General features: G+C 40.9%; 1 protein-coding gene across 1 annotated transcript in view; it reads right to left on the bottom strand.

Annotated features, from left to right (window-relative positions):
* Window positions 1–22,279, bottom strand: part of IPMK (inositol polyphosphate multikinase) — a gene marked incomplete at its 5' end in the record, with an annotated part of 35,303 nt that extends 13,024 nt beyond the window's left edge. The window contains 2 exons of the mRNA XM_026851767.1: window positions 4,895–4,991; window positions 22,169–22,279. Of these exons, the coding sequence (XP_026707568.1) occupies window positions 4,895–4,991; window positions 22,169–22,279 (208 nt within the window). The remainder of the gene's footprint in view (window positions 1–4,894; window positions 4,992–22,168) is intronic.
* Between the last annotated feature and the right edge of the window lie 797 nt (window positions 22,280–23,076).

Raw genomic sequence — 23,076 nt, 5'->3', positions numbered from 1 at the left:
AACTAAACTCTGACAAGCCACAGGCAGCCAACATAGTCTGTGCTCACTAGATACCCTCTAAGGAGGAGTGGGACAAATACTCTCCCTACTGGGAACTGTACTCTGTACATCTGTATCATCTGAACTGCAGGTGCCATCTTTTCTAAACAAAGTTTTTATACACTGATCTAATGCAGTCACATATGAGCACAGCAGGGCTTTGGGGAACCACTGCTGAGTCCAGACAAGACCATATAACCTGTTAGCTATCTGTTATTAAAGCAAAAATTATTAAAAAATAAAAAAGTAAAAAAAAAAAAAAATCAAAGCATTATCCTTTACACCTATCCTTTTTGCATATTACAGAAGTCACTGTAATCAATAGATTCATGTCCCTCTCTAAAACAATCCAGAAAACAACAACTAAAATAAACTGAAGGTTTTCAGTACTTAGCTCTCAAAAGCACTGAGCCAGAGGTAAGCCATAGGAGGTGGAGAAAGAAAATAAATACAGAAACATCTCAGAAAACGGCTCCGGTCCTTCACCACCAACTCCAAAATGCTCTGGATTATGTTGTGAGCACCTCCGGACTCAAACTGTTACAAATACAGAATTATACAAATTGCAAGTTACCCACAAATTATATCTATTGCTTAGATGCAGTGTTTCTATCAACCCTAAAATATAACTGAATATGAAGTAGCGTAAAATTATCTATTTCCACAATGCAACAAACAGTGAACCCGTAAAAATAACAAGCTTAAAAAGCAGAACTTGAATCTCCCAAAACCTAGCATACTTCCCTTCAGACAACATGCAGGCAAGATAGTCATGCTCTTTCCATCAAAGGTATTTGCAGAGCACCCCTGGTTATCCACTGTCCTCTCTTCCACTGGTCCAAATCCCTCTTTTTAAGCCTACAGCACCTCCTCTTTAAATGTTCTAAGTATCTGTCACATTTTAGTTCCCCATCCATTTCAGATTTGTTAAACTAGAATATTTCCCTTACTGACCTCCTAAAAATGTAACAACTACTATTTAAAAAGTAAAAAAAAGCATTAAAATAACTGAAGAGATAACACTAACCCTGGGAAATACTAATTACTTGGCAGAGCCTGTGAATTATCCAGAAATGACTCATCTCTCACACTTTTTGGGATTATTATTTAAATCTTCATCGTTAGCTAACTGCTGGTTCAGAATTAAGACTACGTTACATCTGTTCAATGCACACCCCCATTCTTTTTGTCCTTGCAGGAAGAGCAATGCCTCCACAGATAAAGCATTATACAAAGTTGGGTTTTTTTCCTCTCATTACAGATTCAGACAAATGCATCAAGTGTTCATGCTTTGTTTTTCCTGGCACTGTTTCGTTCTTATTTGCATTATGATCAAGATCTATGGTCTACTGAAACAGACCCCAAACCCACAGTATCGAAACATATCACAACTTTCACCAGTTATGCCTGAAATATCTCAAAGCATTTAGACTAATTCAGAAAGGCATTCAGACATTGGTAGGTATCACTGCTCTACCTTTTCAAGTCAGGTGCTCTCATTGTCTTTTGAGGATGACCCCAAGTGTCCTTCTCAAGGTCACCAACAAGTCTGCAGCTGAGCCAAGATAACTAGAGCACTCTCCTTCCTCTCTTTGCTTTGTTAAACAAAAAATTGCAGATTTTTTAAACAGTTCAGAATTTCTAATTATATAGTACACTGCTAATACAACATGATTCTGAAAATCATGCATTTGCCATCTAAAACCATCTTAAATTAAAATCCCCTGCAGAGAAAAGAATTTTGTATCTTAGCTTTGGTAAATAATCCTGACTATATATTTCATGGGTTTAAACAAATCATTCCTCAGAGGCTTGCCCTCCCCCTCTCTATTTTTCAGTGGCAGGGAAGGAGGCAGGAAGATGTGGCTTGGCATACTATTTACATATTTTATTACAGTCCTAAAGGAGACAAACCAAAAGACGACCAAAATTCAGCAAGTATGCATGGCATGAACCACTGCAGACCTCAACACGCACATGTTGATGCATTCAGTCCTCACTGAGATCAGAAGTGACAAAACAACTTGAGGCATCTGACTACTTCTCATAACTTCCAAGACATCTCTCAAAACATATGAATAAGCAGGGAAAAGCCTCAGTTGCTCCCAGCAACAAGAGAAGAAAAGAAAGGTTTGAAGCTGGCTTATATTTATCTACTCTGTTCTCAGTTTAGGCAACAAAAATTAGAGCACAGTATGAAATGAGCAGCAGTGAAGTTACTTAAAAAGAATATGCAGGGTCAACAAGTAGGCAGCAAAAACACAGAACTCTCAGCAGAAAATATAAAAAGCTTAACATGGCTCCTGTATCTTTATATCAACTTTTCCACTTCTTTATTATTAAACTCCAAATGCCCACAATGCTAGTGAACCCAAGGTTCAAATTAAATTGTCTAACTCCAATTTTGGATTAGCTTAGGGAGATGTCACCCACGCCTAACTGTCCCCTGTGCAGTAGTACCAGACTGATGCTTCTCCCTAAATATTTCTCTGAGGAAATAAATTCCTTGTGTTCTCCACCCTACCCACAGCAGTGCCTGTTCAGCTGTCACGTGGAAACTCAGAGATGGTCACAGATCAAGTTCACAGTGGCCCTAAATTAAGTTACTCTGTTTTATTTCCTACCACAAGCCTAAAATTCTCTTCATGTCTGTATGAATCTACTCAAACTCTCAACCCTCTACCCAAGATAAAAACCATGATGCTACACATACAAGACACTGTTCACCAGAGTCCTCCTTCTTACTTATCGCACAAATAAAAGAACTTTATATTAAACAAGGTCACCAACGGCCCTCCACTCTCTGCCCTAGCCAAACAGGCGAGCTGTTGTTTTCTCCACACAGACACTCTAAAAATTATTGGGTTCACTACTCTGAGGTTGTACTGAGCTGTGTCTCCAGTCTGTAGAGCAATGACTGCCAAAGGTAAGGTCAGACTTCCAATGTCAAGATGGCAAAATGCTACAAATGTATCCTCAATCTATATTTAAAAACTTGACACCTTTCTAGCAGCTAGATTCCCTCATCTAATGTCACTGGGACACACCACAGCAGTTGAACATACCACTGAATCTTTTACCAGAGCTTGATCCACAGCTAATTTGGGGGGACAGGTAACAAACCCATCCCCATTTCCCCAAAACAGCCTCTCCATGTCCCTCTGTGTGATTACTTCCCCTCCTCTTTATTTTTCTCAACTTGTTTTCCTACTTTTTAATGCAGTCTAAACAGAACATTGCTGATTCTTTTCACCCCTGGTGCCAAGCACCGATGCACACACACAAATGCATCACAGAGGTTTTCCTTCACATGTGCATTAGCAAAACTGTATTTGCAAATACCTGCTAAACAACAGATGACTTTGAACATGAATGGCTACCTCCTTAACTTTGCATGTATCCAGCATGCACATGTTCTGCTAAGCTCCATCATCTCCAAGGTATTTGACTGCTATCAAGACTACACAAAACTCATGAATGCTACAGATAACAGGGTTGGCAATGGAGTGTTTTGTTTGAACCCCCACCATAGCTTTCTATGAATAGAGCTCCTGATAGTGCACAGTCTTTTCAAGAAGCAAAACAAAGAAAACCAAAAGTTACTCTTCCTTTAAAGGGTTATTCCTACAGACTATGTCTGGACCACTGTTGGAGACCTGCCAAAATTCAGCCCCATGGTGCACAGTGCTAGTGAATTCCCAAAGTAAACTAGGATGTGTTGAATTACCGTACCTCAGCTGGACCACATATTTTTACATCTTAAGATCCTACTGTGAACAGAAAAAAATTGATTTGCAATTTGAAGGGGCCATTAAGTGAGCTCCACGACACACATAAAATTATGAAGGAAGGAAAAGATAGCTCCGGTAGAGCTATTTGAGTTAGTGCCAAACATGAAAGCGTGAAGGCAAGTCTGCATGAAGAAAGTGGTGGGTACTACCACAATCCTCCTTGTATTTCCTTCTGCAGAGTTTAGACAGGGTCTTTGGACACTGTCTTACCACCCTCTTTGGAAAAGAAGATTATCAAGTGACAGCATAAGCAAAAGAAGACAGAGTTATATTAAAGCAGCAAAGAATCTAGTTTTGGTGCCCATATATTTAAATAGATTTGATGGCATCTTTTTGTTTCCATATGTTCCAAAAGCTCCATTTCCCAAGTGTGAATAAGAAGAGTCCCCACAAGAAAAAATAGTTTCTGTTTTAAAAACATCAATAATATCTATTTTCTCTTGAACAGACAACCTTCTAAGTGTCCTCCCAAAATACCTTTTTTTTTCCTGACTCCTAACATGTTATACAAATGCAAAGTTAAGATATCAGAGCTTTGTTTCATTCAACCCAGTAACAGAAGGTGACAAGCAGAGCTGCCCAGGAAGGTACCTGCTGAAATAACTGCTTTGTATGATGTGGCATGAGAATGGGGTCCAAACTCTGAAAATCCAGCAGCAGATTCCAGTTTGAACATCTCCCCTTAGGCCCCAACCCATTCAGTTTTTCTTCCTTACACACCCACACAGAACCCATCTCTTGCTCTGATGGCCTGACCAGACAAATGTGCAACCAGACACGACCCAGACCACAGCAGCAGCTCCAGGGCAATCTGCATCAGGCCCAGCTACTCAGGAAACGTTTGCCATACAAACGGTCATGCCCCATCTTCTCCGGCAGGAAGACCCCAAAAACCTAATCCAGCCAGAGGACTGAAAGCTGGAATAAGCTGTTAGAGAGAACATTAGTGGGTTACAAAACAAAACCCCTCCAAAAAAACCCTAGGGAGCTTGCAACTGCCAAAAATCACTCTCCACAAGATTATTCCAGGAGGTTTGGATTAACAGATAAAATTAGAACAGTACCATTTGGTGCAGTAGGTGGTGACCAGACACCGAAGTATTTTGGCAGATATTCCCGCAGCTCCAGAAGAATGCTGTCGCAACAGTCGGAGTCATAAACCTGAAATAAATTAAGGAGGGGTGGAGAGATCATCAGTTTAAAACATTCATTTTATACTTCCTATTGTCCCATAATTATAATTTCTTACAGTCTTTGTTTTCATATGTTTAAGATTTCTACTTTACATTTAAAAACATACAAGATGAAGATGATAATTATCACAGTCCAACCTAAATGAATAGTATCCTTTCTTTCAAATTTTCCAGTGGAAAAGATGCATCAACTCCAAGAATAATTTATGGCTTAACTTGCATAAAAATCTAAACTATAATTGTTAGCCTTGAAGTCTATTTAGTGAAAAGGGTGTTCTCCCATCCTGGATCCAAGACTGGATAGGATTACTACACTGTATCGTGTATCTGAGGCTTTTTAAGTTATATCAGGTGAAGTATACAAGCTCACACTGGATAGTATTTCCTTGTTTCCTCCAAAACAACTCATCCTGTAACTACATCAAATAAACAAAGAACAATTCAACTATATCTTTTCATTTGCTTTAACACTTTTAACATATTTTTTCAAATTCTGTAGAAAAGGAAGAACAGTTTGAGAACAGAAGCTGGCCTGTATTCCTAAAGGAGTAATTCTTTGCTGCATTAGAACGAAGCCTTGGATACTATCTGCAATAGAATCGCACGGCTGCCACCAGTTTTCAGGACAAGAGGTAATGGCCTCAAGTTGCACAAGGGAAGGTTTAGACTGGGTATCAGGGAGTGTTTCTTTGCAGAAGGGGTTGCTGGATGTTGGAATGGGCTGCCCAGGTGAAATGCTGGGGTTTCAACCCCCACCCCCAAATTAAGGTTTACATATGGGTGATTCCCATAGCCCTTCCCAAAGGGGCACTTCCTTGCACTTCCCTTGCAGGCAGGGGCAGTGTCTGTCTGTGAGGTGGGTGCCCTGTGCAGAGTTCCCTGCTAGGGAAGGACCTCCCGCCTCCTGGGACTGGGCTCCAGTCAGCTCTGGCTTTTGTAAACGCGGGCTGTGCAGAGATTCACTGTGTGGCTTCCTTGGTCTTATGTGTTTGGTTTGTTGACTCAGTTGTTTTCTGCCCCTTCTATAGGAAACTGCATGTCACCATTTATCCCACCCATTGTTGGTCATGTGGTGTCGTTGCTGGGGTCAGTGGGATTGATGTCAATTCTGTATAATCTGATTTATTTGTAACCCCAGCACTCACCCACGTACTGACCCTTTTGTATCAAATACAATTTGGTTATTGGTTCATCTTTATGCTGGCTGTGTCCTTCATGCTAGGCCTGGTAATTGGCAAAACACCAGGGCAGGGGGGGAGTCCCCATCCCTGGAGGGGTTGCAGAATCGGGTTGACCCAGTGCTGAGGGATCTGGTGGAGTTGGGAACGGTCAGGGTGAGGTTCATGGTTGGACTGGAGGAGCTTCAAGGTCCTTTCCAACCTAGGTGATTCTGGAATTCTATGTTGTTGTTGAGAGGGTTTCAAAACCATTCCCTTGACCAGATTCCCCCCACACACACCTGAAGATCTGGTTACAGGCATAGGGGACAGCCTACAGCACAGTTCAAGGTGCTTTGCAGGCTAAAAGCTCTATAGCCATGCAAGTACAGGTTACAGTGATTACTACTGCATTTTGGAACCATGTCATCCTAACGTCCATGCAGCCATCCCAGCTCTGGTGCTGTCAAACAGCAGTGCCCATGGGCATCACACACCAGCCACCAGGGCCAGCCAACTGCTCTGCTTGCGCCTCAGCCCGCACGGCACAGGAGTGCAGTCACAGCCCACTGCAATGCAAAAAGATTATTTAAGGTGTTAAAGAGCTCTGCAGAGTTGGCTCAGCTCATTGCTTTGAGAGCCACATTTAACCACAGTAAGAGAATATCTTGTGATGGAAACCACAAAGGGTAGACAGTGCAAAATACGTGCCTTCAGCACTGTAGTATTAATACATCTAGTGACGAAAAAACCCAGACCTGAAGTCCAAGTACTATTTTAGAGAATCAAGGCAAGCCTCAGCTATGATCACCGATGCTGTTTTAACTCTAGACAGAGCCTTACGCAGCAGCAGAACGTTAAAATTAGTCAATGTGGGTTTGTGCTAAATTTAGGTTCCAATCATAGAAACCTCAAAATGGGTGAACTCAGATCACCGGTGTGCTTCAACTCTGCGGCGTTGTCCCACAGCCCTTTAGGCACATCTAATACAGGCTCTCCTGGGCTTGTCCAAGCCACAATTCTGACACTTTATGCCAGCACTGTTCCTGGGCAGTGACTGAGAAGCTGATACACCCAAATCCGCACTGACTTTACGCTACAGGATTTAATTTGACCCATTCTTTTAACTAGCTCCACAGATCCCAGTGAGGGGGCTGAATCCTCAAAGCTCAAGCCACACAAATATGTGCGCAGCATGATGCAAAACACTGACACACACCTGCCACCACACCCTCTACCACTACTGTTGCTACCTTAAGCATACAAAAGTCGCTGGGTGTGTATCTTAAAAGTCACAGTGTCACATCACAGGGCAGTGATCTGTTTTCACATGTCCTGTTTTTTCAAGCTGGCTTCACCTCTGAGGACTACAGGTAACTGTACATCTAGGCCTATTTTTCCTCCATGTTAACACAAGCTGGTATGCTGATATTCTTGTGGTCTAAGACAAAAAACCTTGCTTGTTCTGAGATCAGTGGCTGCTGTTTATTTTTATTTCCAAAACATTTCTTTGCTGAGCTTCAGATGTTGCCAGCAGAAGACAGTGCTTTCCGCAGAAGACTGCAATGTAGCTTAATCTTACTAGCTTAAGGAAGAAAAATAAATTAAGGGTGGGAGAAAAGAGAGAGAGAGAAGGATTAGTACTATACAGATGCTGAGGCAGAGACCCATCCACTTCTATGTTTGTAAGAGTTCCCTGTCCCCTCCCTGTACTGAGGGCTGTTTCTGGGTCAGGACACCAAGCACTGACTGTTGGAAGTACTTTGTGCTGTGGGTATTTTCAGAGAAGTAGTGCAAACCCACTTTTTGTTTACTGTGGTAGTTTATTATTATAGCACCTCATAGCCAAGACAGGGATGCACTGAACCCAGCACAAATACTCCTTTTCCCCAGGTGAATTTAAACAGATCTGAGAGGCAGCAACCATCATGCAGCATCACAGCCTTTGCATGGGAGCAAGTATATATATTTAGGACCCAACAAAGAGGAGAGAGATGGACATAGATGCAGCAGACAAGGAAGAAAAACATGAAAACTGAATGCAACTGAAAAAACAGGCAAACATAACTCATTTGCTTAATTTACTGGCAAAAAGATTCTGTGAAAGTGACATGTCAGAAGACCACTACCTTTTTTTTTTTTTTTAAAGAGAGACAGTACTCTTGCTTTGACTTACTTTTAATCACCAACATTAGGTGATTAAAACTTAGCAAGTAACTACAAGTATGCTCCTGTGTACTTCAAACACTAGGACACAATAAAGATATTCAGATAATTTCTAATGGGGTGTAATAGCCCAAAGACATGGCCAAATGGAGAAAAGAGCTCCAGGAATGGCATCTTCCAAGTAGCCTCTCCTTCAATACACTGGATAGAAGACATTTTAAATGGAGACAAAACTCACAGTAATGCATTGTTCAGTGTCATTCCTTCAGCATAACAGAACTAAGTGCATAACTTCTGTCTCTCAAGAAGTTATCTTGCTCCCAGAAACAGTAATAAACTCCCCTCATAAGTTTGACGTAACATATACAAAGCACTTATTTGGCCTTAATACAGACCTCAATCTCAGCCTGTAATGTATTTGCATGTCAAACAAGAATATGCACTCAGTTAATAAAGATCAGAGGAAGTCATTTGGTGTGGGCAAAGCAAACCCAGGCATTTCAGGAATTATGCTCATTCCTATGCAGGAGAGAACCACTTCTGCTCATCAGAGAGGGGCCTTGTAAACAGCACCCATGCCATGGGCATTACTTCTCATTTCATACAACATGGTAGCAAGCTGCACATTCATATGTCATTCAGAATGCCAAATATAAATGTATACATAAACCATCCCTAAAATTACGCAGGAAATAAACTGTGCACCTCATGTCCCAAAAGGTATCGCTACCAATATTGCTGGCCAACTCCTGGAAGAGACAAGTTACCACTAATCCTAGAACAAACTTCAGAAATAAACCATATTTTTTACTTATATCAGCAATATTCCAATTTATTTCAAGCTGCACTTTTTTTTTTTTTTTTTTTTTGTCCCTTTCTCCTGCATACACTGACAAATATGTTATTTCTGCTTTCCTGGTAACTGTACATAACATCTTCATCCAACAAATCAAGAACTGTAAATCAGTGTTCAGTGTCAGCTGGAGGTATCCGTTCTACATATCACAGGCTACATTCTTCCAATAGCACAAACTGGAGACATAAAATATAATAACTGTTGGGCCTAAAAGCAAGTAAACAGGATGCTGACATTTGGAGGGCTCAGAAGATGACCATTACAAATTGCAACAATTAACTCACAGGAAGAATATGCCCCAGATATGCTCTGTGGCAGCTCAGATAGTCTAATAGACACCATGAAGTCATAATTTCCAGTTACTTGGGACTTTTTAATTCTGAAGCAAATTTACCATCCCTTGGTTTTTAATCCAAAGTACACTGTTTGTTTTGGTAAGTCTGATCCAAACAGATTACTCTGTTTTTTAATGCAAACAGGGGCTACTTGGAAGAGTGGGAATGTTTTTTCCTTATTTAAAGCAGCATGACGTTCAGATTTTGTTTTCTAAAGACCAGCTAATCACATAAATGACAGAGGGAGGATAAAACAAATGCTTAAACTTCAACAGGAAACTAGTTCGGGCAGTACAGACCCATCTTCAATTGTCCCGATGAAAAAATACCACTTTGAGAGAAAGGTAATCTATAGAGAATCTTCTGAAGTACATAAAAGAGTTGATTTAGAAGAATATATATTTAAAATTTGCATTTAAAGCTTTTTGAATAGGAAACTTTAAATGCCAGAGTAGGCATGTCAATCTGAAGCATCACCCTTTCTTGTTGCTGGCTATCATAAATTAAAGGCAGCAGCACTCTAGCTTACAGTCTCAGGATACACAACCAGCTACCAACATCAGGCAGAGAGTTCAGTTTCCAATGTGGGTTTTGGGGGGTTCTTGAGAAGTGGGGAGCAGTTAAGAAGTCACATGCTCAAATTAGCAAATGCAAGATTTAAAGATGATAGTGCAACCTTAATTCTGTCTCCCCTTGTGTATGCATTGTATCACAGACTTTAATTACCTGAGCGCACACCGCATTTCCCTCCGGACTCCTACATCACCCAGTTACATCAGGGAAGTACAAGGGCCAAAAAATTGAGGTCGAAACAGAAGCTGTGATTTTAGTAATTCATAACTGTTTGGCTTTACAACTCAGATAGCCCTTGGGTTTTTTTTTTTTTTTTAAATAGTACCATCGATGTTTTGACTTGCAAGCTTCCGCAGTATCTGTTTCCACAAATGTGACTGGAATTCAGTCAGCTCTGCTTATATTCAAAATATCCGATACCAGAGTAATTCCAAAAGTTAAATATTTGTAAATGCTGTTATATTAAAAGGCTATTATAGCAAATTGCTTATTTTACTATCCAATATAAAGCCATACTATACATGAGATTGTAATCATTATTCTCACTGAAGATACCTACGGAAAGGAAAAAAAACCAACCCTTAAACCAAATCAGGATATATTCCCACAGTCAGATCACATAAATGGATTTTCAAGTAAGAGTGGCACACACTTGTGACAACCATATCCTCCTCCCAGAAGTCGGGGGGGTGAGAATAGCAAGGAGTTAGCCACGTTACCTTCCAAAAAATGAAGGCTGTGAAAATAAGCTTCAAAAATCTCCCAAAGCGATACTTATTTGGTCATGTTTATCAACGAGGCATTCTCTAACAATGCCAAAAAAACAGTAGGTCTTATTTTATCCACTTCCACATGTTTTACAGTCAAATTTAGGCTGACTCTAGCAAGATTTGCAGCCCCAGGCACAGAATCATCTTTACAAAAGGCAAAGCAAACCCTGACCCATTTCTGAGGATATGGCAGAGCTTCAAAACTTCAGCAGACAGAAGAAGAAACCAAAAGGCAACAGTCAGCCACAACCACCAGCAGCAATGCTGAAAAAATACCATGGTGGAGCCATGAGTGAAGAAGAGCCACAGACACCATACGCAGCAAGTTGCTCTGAAACAGTCAAAGATAAGTTGGGTAGAGACAGATCATCCAGTCGCTCTTTCCTTCCAGTAACCCCTGACTACAGAGGCAAGGCAGTGAAGTATCTTGAAAGACTTAAGTAGGCACCCAACCCTACCCCATCACAAGCAGAAAAGGTGGGTTTTTTTTCTCTTCACAAGACAGCAAACTCCCACCTCATCTTTCAACCCTCAAGATTCCTGGGCAACTAAAGATTAACAACAAAGCAAGCTTAAATTACTTACTCTATCCATACGCCCCTGAAATTGCTGCAAGCCACCCAGCTGAGCACATAGCACAGCAGCTAGTGAGCATCAGGGCCTTCTTGGTCAAAATTGCAAAATTAGAGACCATGTTTCATCACAAATCTCTTGCCACAGAACTGAGCTTCCTCTTGCCCCTTCAGCCTCTCCTAGGTTCAGAACTCACTAGCACAATCAGATGTTCAGCTTCAACTGCATAGGAGCTGCAGTCTTCAGTGAACTTGAGCACTCTTTGACATCAAAAATAATTCTTCTTTGGAAACGTGCAATAAAGCCTGATCCCTCAGGCACCACAGTCTGATTCATCATTTTCCTTAAAAAAAACAAAACAAAACAAAAAAAACACCACCCAAAACTCTTAAAGAAGATACCCAGAAAAGTGTAAGTGGTTGTATTTACATTACCAGCACAAACACCTGTTAAAGAGCCTCCTAAGTAGGTTACGTTCCTTTGGTTCAGTTATGTCAATGTGCACATACAACAGACTGGAGCAGAGTTCACATTAGGTACTCTCCGCTAGAGGCCAAAATAAAGAGAACATAGCTTAAAAAAAAATGGTTAAGTCATACTACCTTTGGTCATATGATAAGGAAGTTTGAAGTTTAACATGCTAAATACTTCTCCCCTTCTTACTTACTCTTCCTTCTTAGTTTGACAACACTTACCATTCACCCAATAGAGCCATAGTGACACTGTCCTCAAGTCACCCTCTGCAAAAACTCAGGCTACCAGCAAATTTCAAGGCAAAAAGTCAAGTCACTTTGTCAATTCATACCCACCTTGAAGTACAACCAGTTCTCTCATCTATCTTTACGACTATTGTGCCAAAAGACAGCCCTGTTATTGCAATAGGTGAAGTATTACTTACAAGTAATATAAAGTACCTATAAGAATACTGCTTATGGGAATGCACGAACCTGGCCAGAAACTACCACCCTGACACATCCAGGTCCTTGCTGGTGCAAAAGCAAGTTGAACAAAGACAGCAGCCAGAGTGTTTTCATTTAAAAAAATCTTCCTGGAGCAGAAAGTTTGTAAGCAACTATTCAAGAGTTCGAGCTTAAATTATCACTGAAATTACTGAAAGAAAAGCGAAATGGTAGAATAGGACAAAAGGGAAAATAAGCCAGTATGGCTGTCCCACTTTCTGAGAACATTAATAAGCATTACCCTTTGTTTCTGGAAAGCTATCTGATCACAGCTGCAGATTCAATCTAGGGACTGAGAACAAGGGGTAGGAAGAGCCCTGAAGCAGTTATATTTAAATAGGAAAAATTTAATTTTACATTTCAAAGGGACAGAAAGGGGAACCAAGTCCTGACAGACATCTGTTGGGTCATTTTTTTCCTAATACTGCAAGAGGCAGCCCTCAAATTGCCCTTAAAGGTGCAGTTTCATGGTAGTTAAAGTCAATCGGATCCAGGGCTACCACAGTCCCACACACATTTCCATCCAGCTGGTACTACAGCCTGCTGAGCACCTGGAGTTGGCTCACTGCCCCAGTGCCAGGCCAAGGCACTCCACATGAACTGCCATTTGAGTACACCTACCACCAGTACCTCCTGGGAAAAAAAAAAAAGTCTTTACCATCCTTTAAAAAACACCTCTTTGTGCTCCCCTTAATTTTGACACTGTCATTCATCTAAATTATTTGTATTTTACCAGCAACTATGTATTTTACCATCTCCTAGTATATCCTACCCCTTATTCCAGAATACTAAATTCCCACTTGCAATCAGGTGTCCAAAACAATCATTTCAAGGGCCACCCTGCAAATGTTACATCAGATTTACAGTCTCAGCTTCTACAGGAAAAGCTCCTCTGCCATCAACAGGCTCTACTTTGTGATGAGAACACTTGCCAAGACAGAAACAGCTAGTAATAATATTTTTATTTTACGATATTTATTGATTTTTCTTAAATGAACTGAGAAGAATGGCACCTACTAACAAAATTTTAGTTGATGTTTTATAATTCTGGGAAAGTATGCAACAGCTCCAAGGACTAAAAATAACAGCCCAAAAGCTATTCTGAAGTTTTCCACCCAAGTAGAAGCGTTTTCAGTTGTTAGAGAAGACACACTAACATCCAAATAGCTGGTTTGTAATAACTAGAAGTATTTTTGGCTTGTTTTGAATAATTCTCTGGGGTCCCACCTGTATGTTTGCCTGTGCAAAACTGGCAGTTACAGATTCAGCTCTAAGCCTTTCACTCAACAGTCTGCTGGAGAAGCAACAGTGGCTGTTGCTTCCCAAACCTGTTAACAACTTGCTTGCTCACCACTGGCCAGAAAGGAAAGAAGTAGTGCTAACTGGTGCTAGGACATGGGGACAGGGGAGAAACCAAAAAAAGAAGAACAGTAATAACACCACTAAGAAACCTTTGGAAGCCTTTGATCAGAGTCTGCTTCAGCAAGGCAGAGGAAAAAAATCTAGGTAAGTGGATTCTGTTAATACTCAGGCATGGTGAGCCAAGTCGTTTGTTTTGCTTTGTCAAGGAGATTTTTATAGCTATATAAATGTATATATTATACACACACACAGAAAAAATAAATACTCAAAGACTGAAAAATAATTGCTACCAAATTGCTCCCTAAGTATTGGATATTGTAGGAATTTTAACAAGCATGTTATATATACAGTGGGACATTCAACATAATATTTAATGGAGTCCTTAGTTTACTTATGGTTAATCTGGCACCTGGATGACCAAGAACCCACCAAAACTTTATGTTATTTTCCACCATATGCACTCATGACTCGCATCTCTTTCCACACATACACAGTCATGGCTTTATACAATATTATCATATTATAAGCCTTTTTTTTTTTTTTAAATCTGGAAACTGGAAGTCTTGTTTTCAGAAACTGAATTAATTTTCCTTTTCTCTCAAGGAGGCAACCTACATTTTCCCCAATCCCATACTGGCAGTCCACCAACCAAATCTTACTTTTAAATAAACTTATAATGCACAAAGTACTGTATTTTCTGTATAACACCAACATACCTTTAGTAAGTTTATTCATATTCTGAGACATACATAACTAAAGTTTAAACAACATCTGATCCAGTCTGACAAAGTCATTTGCATGATCCCCTAGCACAGCAGGAGCACTGTACTGTAACTTAATCCAATTTAATACACTGCAGATACGCAGATTAAAACTATGCATTTTTGCTTTATTATCAGGCAGATCTACTCTCAGGAAGGAATATTTTTCAAAATCAGGTTGGTAGGAGAACTGGAATTTTTTTCCTGCTTACTTACCTAGCATGGACTATAGACTACTCAATCTATTACCAACTCCACCCAGTAATTTCCTGATAACACCACATTGCAATAATGGCCTTTTTACTGCCTCCTTTTATGAGGTTTTCTTACATTTATTAAAGCAGGTTGTAGTTTATTCTGTGGCACACTATACACAAGAAGCACAGGGAACAAATGCTCACCAGACCCTTCTATGTCAACCTTCTACTGCACAGTGCATCCATCCCGGGCAAACTTGGTTTTGCTAGAGTGCAAGAATCACAAAAATCTGCCATACTGTTTTAAGTCTTACTGTCCTGGTACAGTAGGTTTTCAGTCATTTAATACTGATCCGAAGTACAAAAAATGTGTTCGTAGGACAGTAGCAGGAACTCTGGACATTCTTAAAACCTACACTTCATCCTTCATCTCTCTCAGACAACTCAATGTGAAAAAGATCTAAATACAAGCTGCCAGTATGTCACAATTTGGTCAAAGACCATTTTCTTCTCATGAGCTGAGGAGTACTGCGTGTCCTTCCTTATTACAATAATTCTGTCCAGGCTTGTGGTTTAAAGCACAGAGTGTGAGGCAATTTCACAGACTAGCTTGGGAACTTAAATTTGCTTATTTCCCCAGCAAAACAGAATCCCTCCCAGTTTCTCAGCAGGAGGAATGATGCCAAGGGCAGAAACAGACTGTATCAGAATGTGCTCGCTATGTTTGCAAACAGGTAATTTGTATGCTTGAGTACTGCTGCCTCTTCTGGATGTGCAGCAGATCTGATATACCAGGATGAGACATGGCCAAAGGTAACTTTCCAGGATATTGAGCTGCAGCTCTGAATGCAGTAGTAATGAAAGGTTTGGGCAAGGCATTGCATCCCCAAAATAAGATGTTAAGTGAATTGTGCAACCTCTTTCTTCAAGCTTTGTCCATACAAGACTGAAAATCAGAACCTTATCTGGAGACTTGATCACAGGATAAGGATATTTTAGTACACAATAGCAGCACGATGGCCATCATCCACTCCTTTTTCAGCCAAGGATAATCATCTAAATCAAGACTATAAAACCAGTTAACTGAGTTTACAAAATGGGGTAATTCATTCTGAAGCAAGACATACTTTGCCTCCCCGATCCCTTTCCTTTTCCGTCACTAGCAGAGAACAGTTTACAGAACACAGCCTGCCTTATCGTGATTTGTGCTATATAGGCTGAAAGGGGGCTGAGCCTTATGAGTCAGTTCTTGCAACTCTATGCAAAAGCTTCCAGGCCAAAACACATCTTCCAGGCTGCTGGCTTGATTTTATGCCATGGAGGGGGAGGGAAGTCACCAGAAGTCTTCTGCACTGCCTGAAGCTGCCTGAATACTAATTAAAATTAGACCATGGAAAAAGGAAGAAAGCATTGAGCAGTAATGAAAAGCCACAGCATAGGAATAGCGGCGGGTTATTGAGAATAAATAAAACCATAAGGAGATGATTATTGATAACAGTCCAAACAGGCATACTTCCTGCATGTTTCTTCTCTGTAACCACAGAAGCACGAGGAACTATGGCTTCAGGAATATTAACATAATTGGGTCTTCACTAACATATTCTCCTCTGGTCACAAACTCTTAAGAGAGACAGCAAAAGCTGCACAAACTATATTAATTCTGCCTTGTGTCAGGCTGTAAAATGAGTTAGTAAGCTCTTTAGGGAAAACAAAACAGAAAGACAGGTCGTTGCCCTGTTGAAAGCTGCATTATAGTGCATCCAACAGAAGTTCACAACAACAATTGCACGGGCAACCATGAAACCATTACTTCCTAGCTTTCAAGGGCCTGACTCTCACCTAACGTAAATCTCTTTTACATGCTGGAGCTATTTGTGTCTCTTACATCCTGGCTTTGTTTTCAGGACATGTAACAAGAGTGAAAAACAATTTCTATTATCTACAGTGGTAACAGCTTCCTTGCATTCATATTATATGTCAGCAGGGCTTGAACCCTGAACTTTCAGACTACTGCTACAGCAGTAAACTGAGCCATCATTAATTGGCAATGGGTGGAAGATCTGTTATCCAGAAGGGCCAGATGACTAGCCTGCTTATCTTTTCCCAATGCTACGTGGGGTGAATCAGCTCCCTGGTTCCCCATGCATTGCAACAAAAGTAGGTGGCTGCCAGAGCTGAGCTGAGGCTCAGAGAACCCCATCCATCTTTTCATTCCAAGACCCCAAAATTACCCTTGCACTCTGGGACAAGGGTATCTGTGAATTTGGCTAAGACTTGCATTACAACAGCCTTGGAAATCTTATAGTATTGCAGGTATATTATTTGGAGCCATGGCTTGGCAACATCACAAGAACTAGCTGTGACAAGCCTGACATGCAGCCACCAGCAAACAGGAAAAAAGGGTAAGCACTGGAAGTTGTCCATACTGCAAGAGCTTTCTCGGGACGGTTTTCAGCAGGCAGGATAAGGGGGGAAGGTGTACTGCTCATACCCCAAGCATCACACAGTCACCTCAGGAGAGCAGAAGGGCAATTCAAATAAAAGTTTACAGGAACATTTAATGAACTGTTAAGCATAAAATCCCAGTTTATTAGCTACTGCATGAGCAACCTTTAAAACTTCAGTATGCCATGCTCAGGACAGGTACACACAGTAATGGAGGTTTACAGCTCCACCGAGCAAACGACAGAAGTCAAAGAGCTGCCATTGCAAACCAGCTCAGTGGCCTCCTCTTACCCTCCATCTGGGCATTAGGAAATGATTTTTCCCAGAAAGAGTGGTCAGACAGTGGAACAGGCTGCCCAGGGAGGCAGTGGAGTCCCATCCCTGGGTGTGTTTAAGGGTCGTTTAGATGAGATGTTGGGGGATGTGGGGTAGGGGAGAACTTTGTAGAGTCGGGCTGAGGGTTGGACTTGATCCCAAGGGGCTTTTCCAACCTGAATGATTCTGTGATCGCTTAGTGCTAAACACACAGCTTGTAGGAGACTGTAGTCAGAAGGTAACCTCAACAACTGTAATTCTCTCTTCCTCAGTTTTAAATACTTGCAGCTCAAGCTCTATCCCTTTGTGCCCTCAAAGCGGCTGCCCTATTTAAAGCCTGACATTCCAGCTTCCTCCCCCTCCTGCGGGCATCTACAAGACAGTAGTTTCTGCAAGGCTACATTCTTGACATGACAAATTAAGAAAAACCCTTGTGCTGAAGAGGATAGCTCTTAAATAGGAAGAGAAAGTTATGCTAGCACACACTACTACTCTTGGGTACAGCCTGGCATGTTTGAGACAAGAGCTCTGTATCCAGCTATGCAGGGAGGTTTTACTTCATACAGTGACTGCACTAACCTTATCAAAGGATGCTTTCCTCACTGTTCCCAACTCATCTGCCAGAACAGATCACCACCGATAGGCTTCTTCCCTCGCCCAACACTAAATTAAATCAGACTGTTTCAGCCTGTATAGATGAGCCCTGGCATAAAGCAGGCTGAAGCCAAGTACTAAACCACACTGAGTAGTAGCCCGCTTTTGTGGATTTCTTAGCATGCATGTGTAGGCAGCCTACCATAAACACATACTGCTTTTTACCAATTTATTTTCTTTAATGGAAACGGGTCGCTACTACATACTATATTACGCTATATTTTCAAACAGCACTATTTCCCAATTTCCACATCTCTGTATACTGCTCCCTCCTGAAACTCCTTTAAAAGCAGTCCTTTGGAGTGCCTCCACCTACGTGTTCTCACCAAGTATTTCCATTAGATGGAAACAACTGATCATCAGTGTAGATAGTCCTTAAAAAAACACAACTCTTCTATGTCAATTTTTTCATTCTCTTGTTGCTCATACCTACTGAAAACAAAGTATTTTGTAGCTATTCAAGGTTAAAAAAATCCACATTTTTTACCCAGATAAGGGTACCAGAAGACCTGGTAAAACATTCCACAGTTACACAGCCTGTAAGTAGTTCATGCCCTCAGGTACAGGAAGGGAGTTTGCAGGAACAAAATTAAAATATTATTTTGATTTGATAATTACTCTTATTTACAGAACCCAACAGAAAGTGGACATTACCACTGGAAAGTCACACTCCAATGATAAGCAATACATAGTGAGTTATTAACAATTAATACAAACAGGTCATTGTTCTACTACATTTTATCATAGAAGGTTTTCACGATAATCTTGTCATACGCTATTTTTCCCCTCCCTTATAACACAGAATCACGGCAAGCCATTTCCCCATCAGTAGAGAATGACTATTGCTATAATAGACATAAAAGTTTGATTTACTTGGTGAAATAATCTCTTCAGAAAGAAGACCTGTACTGAGAGGGTGGGTCATTTTTTTTTAAAAAAACTGCTGAACTGAAAATGTACTACCAGGAAAACAGAAAGGTAACCTAATGGCAGTCTGAGCAGGAATTTCTTGAGAGATTTTCCAGGTTTCCACTTTGACAGAGACCTATGAAATTCTTCAAAACTACCAGCTGCCACACACTTCTAAGCAGGTTTCAGATCACTATTAGTATTCTGTTCAAATCTCCATTCGAAAATGGAAGTCCATTTTGTCTGGGCTCTACCGGTCAGCACTTGGCTTCAGCTCAATAGAAAATAACCCATCAATAACCAGGGGAAAAAAAAAAAAATTTGCTGACAGAGACTATGGCACCTCTGTCATAGTCACACATCCAGCTGCAGGCAAATTCAGCAGGTTCAGAAGAGAAGACTGTCTTGTCCAGATAGAAGATATCTACCTGGTATCATGTTAAATATATCAGTTATAGTCAAACTTGTCTCTTAATGCCTCATTATCTTCTCTCATAACACATTCCCAGCAACCTTCAGCTCACGAGCACTCAGACCCCATGCTGAAATACCGCTTCCTGGGCACTGCTGCTTACAGGAAGGCACTTCTGCCTCAGATCCAAGATAGCTGCTCTTCAGCTGACTTGTACAGCTGAAACTGAGACACGTTCATCTTCTTGCTATCATAAACTACAGAGGTTCTCAATTACTTCAGCCAAGGAGGTTTACTTTACCTGTAAGTGAAAAACCCCACGCATTTCCGGCCCAGGTACTGGGGTACTAACCTTAATTCAGGACAGAGTAAGGTAGCACGCAAAGGAAGCAATAGCTGATCTCTTGCTACAGACAAAGCAGTTCTAAGCACATATGAATAAATAGGTGCAGAAACAAAAAAAGTCATGATTAATCCACATATACTAATGGATAACCTTCTGGTCTGATCTTATCAGTGTCTAGTCCTGACAAAGAAACAGCCTGGGGTTCATCAGTCTTGTTTCACTTGTTTCATTTCTGCTCTGTTGCTCACCATCTTCTGTACCTGACTGCCTTGTAAACCACCCCTTGTCTCAAAGAGTGGTAAAATTCTCCTTCCCCCATTCTCTGGAGACTCATTAGCTTACTCCAAGGTGATATCGTCTCTTTGATTATAGACCACAAGAGCATTGAGCTCAGTCACCAAAACAGGGCAGTCCTGCTGTTGTGCCCCCTCCTTACCAGTTTAATCCCTAAAACCAACAGAAGACTACCAACACAAGGAAGACATGCAGTCTTTTAAATATGTCAAGTCAGATCACTGATTCCAAAAAGCACCAGCAAAGCACAAGGTAAATGGCAAGAATAGGAAGAAAGGCCTTTCCCTCTTGGCAGCAATGAGCTATTTTACCAGCTCAAGCTGTACGTGAAACTGTACCTTACACTGAACCTCACAATCTGCAGTAATCCTCATCTTGTACCAACCATAGGTAGTGCTTAGGTGTCTATATCCTGTATATATCACATGGTTCTTGCCTGAGAGCAAACACGACAGTAGTTAGTCATTGAGAAGAAACAAATCCCTAAGACCTTTCTCCTGTACTTTCACCTTATAACGTACGTGTTTGCTCTCCTTCCCTTCTCCCACAAAAAGGCATTCTAGTCCACGTACAACCAAGCACGTATACACCTTTCCCTTTCTCCATTATTTTTCACGAATTTCTCAACCCCCATCCCAAATGGCTTATAACCAAAAAAATCTGAAGTGACCCAGCAAGGCCCTGGAGGATATAATGGAAGCTAAATCTGCAAGTTACCAGCACTGAGACCTGACTTCTTCCACTGTGACACGGCATAGTAACATAGGCACTAACACAGACCTCTTTCTCAAAGATTTTGCCCAGAGTCTTGCTCACGCCTTGTCACATAAGCCCTAGAAGCAGGCAAAATGATAAAACCTGTGCTGTGAACGGTTAATGTCTAAGCAGTGCTCAAGCTTATCCTCTTACCTGCTAGCTTTAGACAGGTTTACTGTCCGTACCTCAGGATTTCACAGAAGAGTAAGTAACCTGGCACTCAAAGGAATCGGTTCAAGCTTTCTCCTTCTACTGAAGAGTTACTGCTCAGGCTGGATTGCACCATTCTTAACCTCATCTAAATGACAGTCACTGAGAAATCTCAGAAAAATACTTACATTTAGATTTAACTGGCTCCTGTCGACTTCCTAATAACCCAAAAGCTGCTGCGCTGTCTAGCAGTCCCATCACGAGAATTATCAAATAATGCTACCATGCAAACATATTGTTAGCTTAGAGCATGTTGTTCAGTTTGTTTTAATGTGAGGTATTTCCACAAAATGTGTGAGGTCTTCTCATAATTTAAAATAATACCCTTGGGGTGGGGGAGGGAGCAGGAGAAAGGAACCCAAACCAAACAACGCTACAAAAAAGAGGGTCTCAAGACTCCTCTCTAATCCTGCAAGATGATTTCTACAGTTCTTTACACCTAATAAGCCATGAAAAGTGATGATGTATCAAGCTGATCTAGCAAAAACAGGTGATGGACTATCACTGGCAGGTAGGTAGGTAAGGGAAAGATGGTCTAAACAGTTTACCCTCATAAGACAACAAGCAACAGCTTTCCTGGTTTGTGTTATTAAAGTTACTGATAAAGCAAGTTGAAGATGAGCAACAGGAAAAATAAACAATCAGAGTCACTTTTTCTTGACTTTTAAAATGAGCTAAGTTTTAATACAGTGAACAGAGCAATACTTCTAGTAATAAACCAGACTAGACGGAAGCGTGAGACATGCTAATTTTAGATGCAACCAATTCTGAGACACTCAGTGACAAGAGAAAGATGGGATCAAACATACCACCCTTTAATCATAGATGGAGATAATACAAGGCTTTTCAATAAAATCTTAGATGCTGTGAAAACCCCGCTGTCCCATGAGGAAATAAACTAGCTTAAATCCTGTGAGTGAAGTAGGTCTGGCACGGGGACAGCGATTTCGAGGGAAGAAAGTTCTACCCAGCACACAGATACCACGACCAGGCTGTCAGTGACCTATCATTTAGTTATTTAGGTTGCACTTTTCCAACCACAACACTAAGGATGTACTTCTACAAGAAGCACACCCGTCCTTCCAGCTCCCTCACCTTGTTGTAGAACTCTTGCTCCCTGGGACCACGAGGTGGTGGCTGCAATTGCTTCAGCACAGTCCCATCCGGATGCTGCAGTATACCTAGAAGAAAAGCATTTCCTTCAGGGCTCAGTTTTAAGAAATACAGTTTGCTTTTTTTTCCTTTTTCCTCCCAGAAATAGTAAATACCTCATCAGGGACAACCTATATGCAAATTTGTACTGATTTCAGTACTGCGCATTAGAGTTGAAATTGGCAGCTCCTACAGAAAAACCTTAGCAGAAGTTTGCTTGCATTCCTCTTTTCCCAGACATTAGATGGTTTCTTGGGTCTAATTCTGCTCAAGGCCAACACAGTACTGGGATTTGACATTAGAAGTTCCACCCAAAAAAGGCATTCATTCAACTATGGAAGATTACATAGACACTCCCTTATTTAAATAACTGATAAGTTGTTCTTCCAACAGTGCCAAGAAGTTAAAGGAATTAGTACCAAGTTTAATGCATTTTCACTAGCTAAAATAGAAACCTATGTCCTGTGAATGTATTTCTATACTAGTGGCACAGAAAGAGCACTTCTGCATTACTAGAAGTAGCACCCCTATAGCACTCCATGCTAACCAGATGCTACTATTTGTATCGCCCATAATTACAATACAGAACTTCACCTCTGCCAGGCAACCACCTTCATCATGTCTGCACGAAAAAAAACCCAAAATATCTTCACTTAATGACACTCCAGTCAGCGATATTGCTGAGTAAGTGCATAAGAAATGCAACTGAGTATCTGAGAGTACTCAAGAGATGGATATGGGCATGAATGAAGAAAAATAACTACATCCCTGTGAAATGTGCTCTAAATTTCAAGATCATCAGTTGCAAGGGAAGAAGAAAAACCTACTTCTGGAAAAAAAAAAATTCTGCT

Source organism: Athene cunicularia (genome assembly GCF_003259725.1).
Source record: "Athene cunicularia isolate RWA chromosome 6 unlocalized genomic scaffold, athCun1 chr6_part2, whole genome shotgun sequence".
Classification (NCBI taxonomy): Eukaryota; Metazoa; Chordata; class Aves; order Strigiformes; family Strigidae; genus Athene; species Athene cunicularia.
The sequence above is the reverse complement of the archived record's forward strand: the minus strand, read 5'-3'. Positions and strand labels throughout refer to the sequence as shown.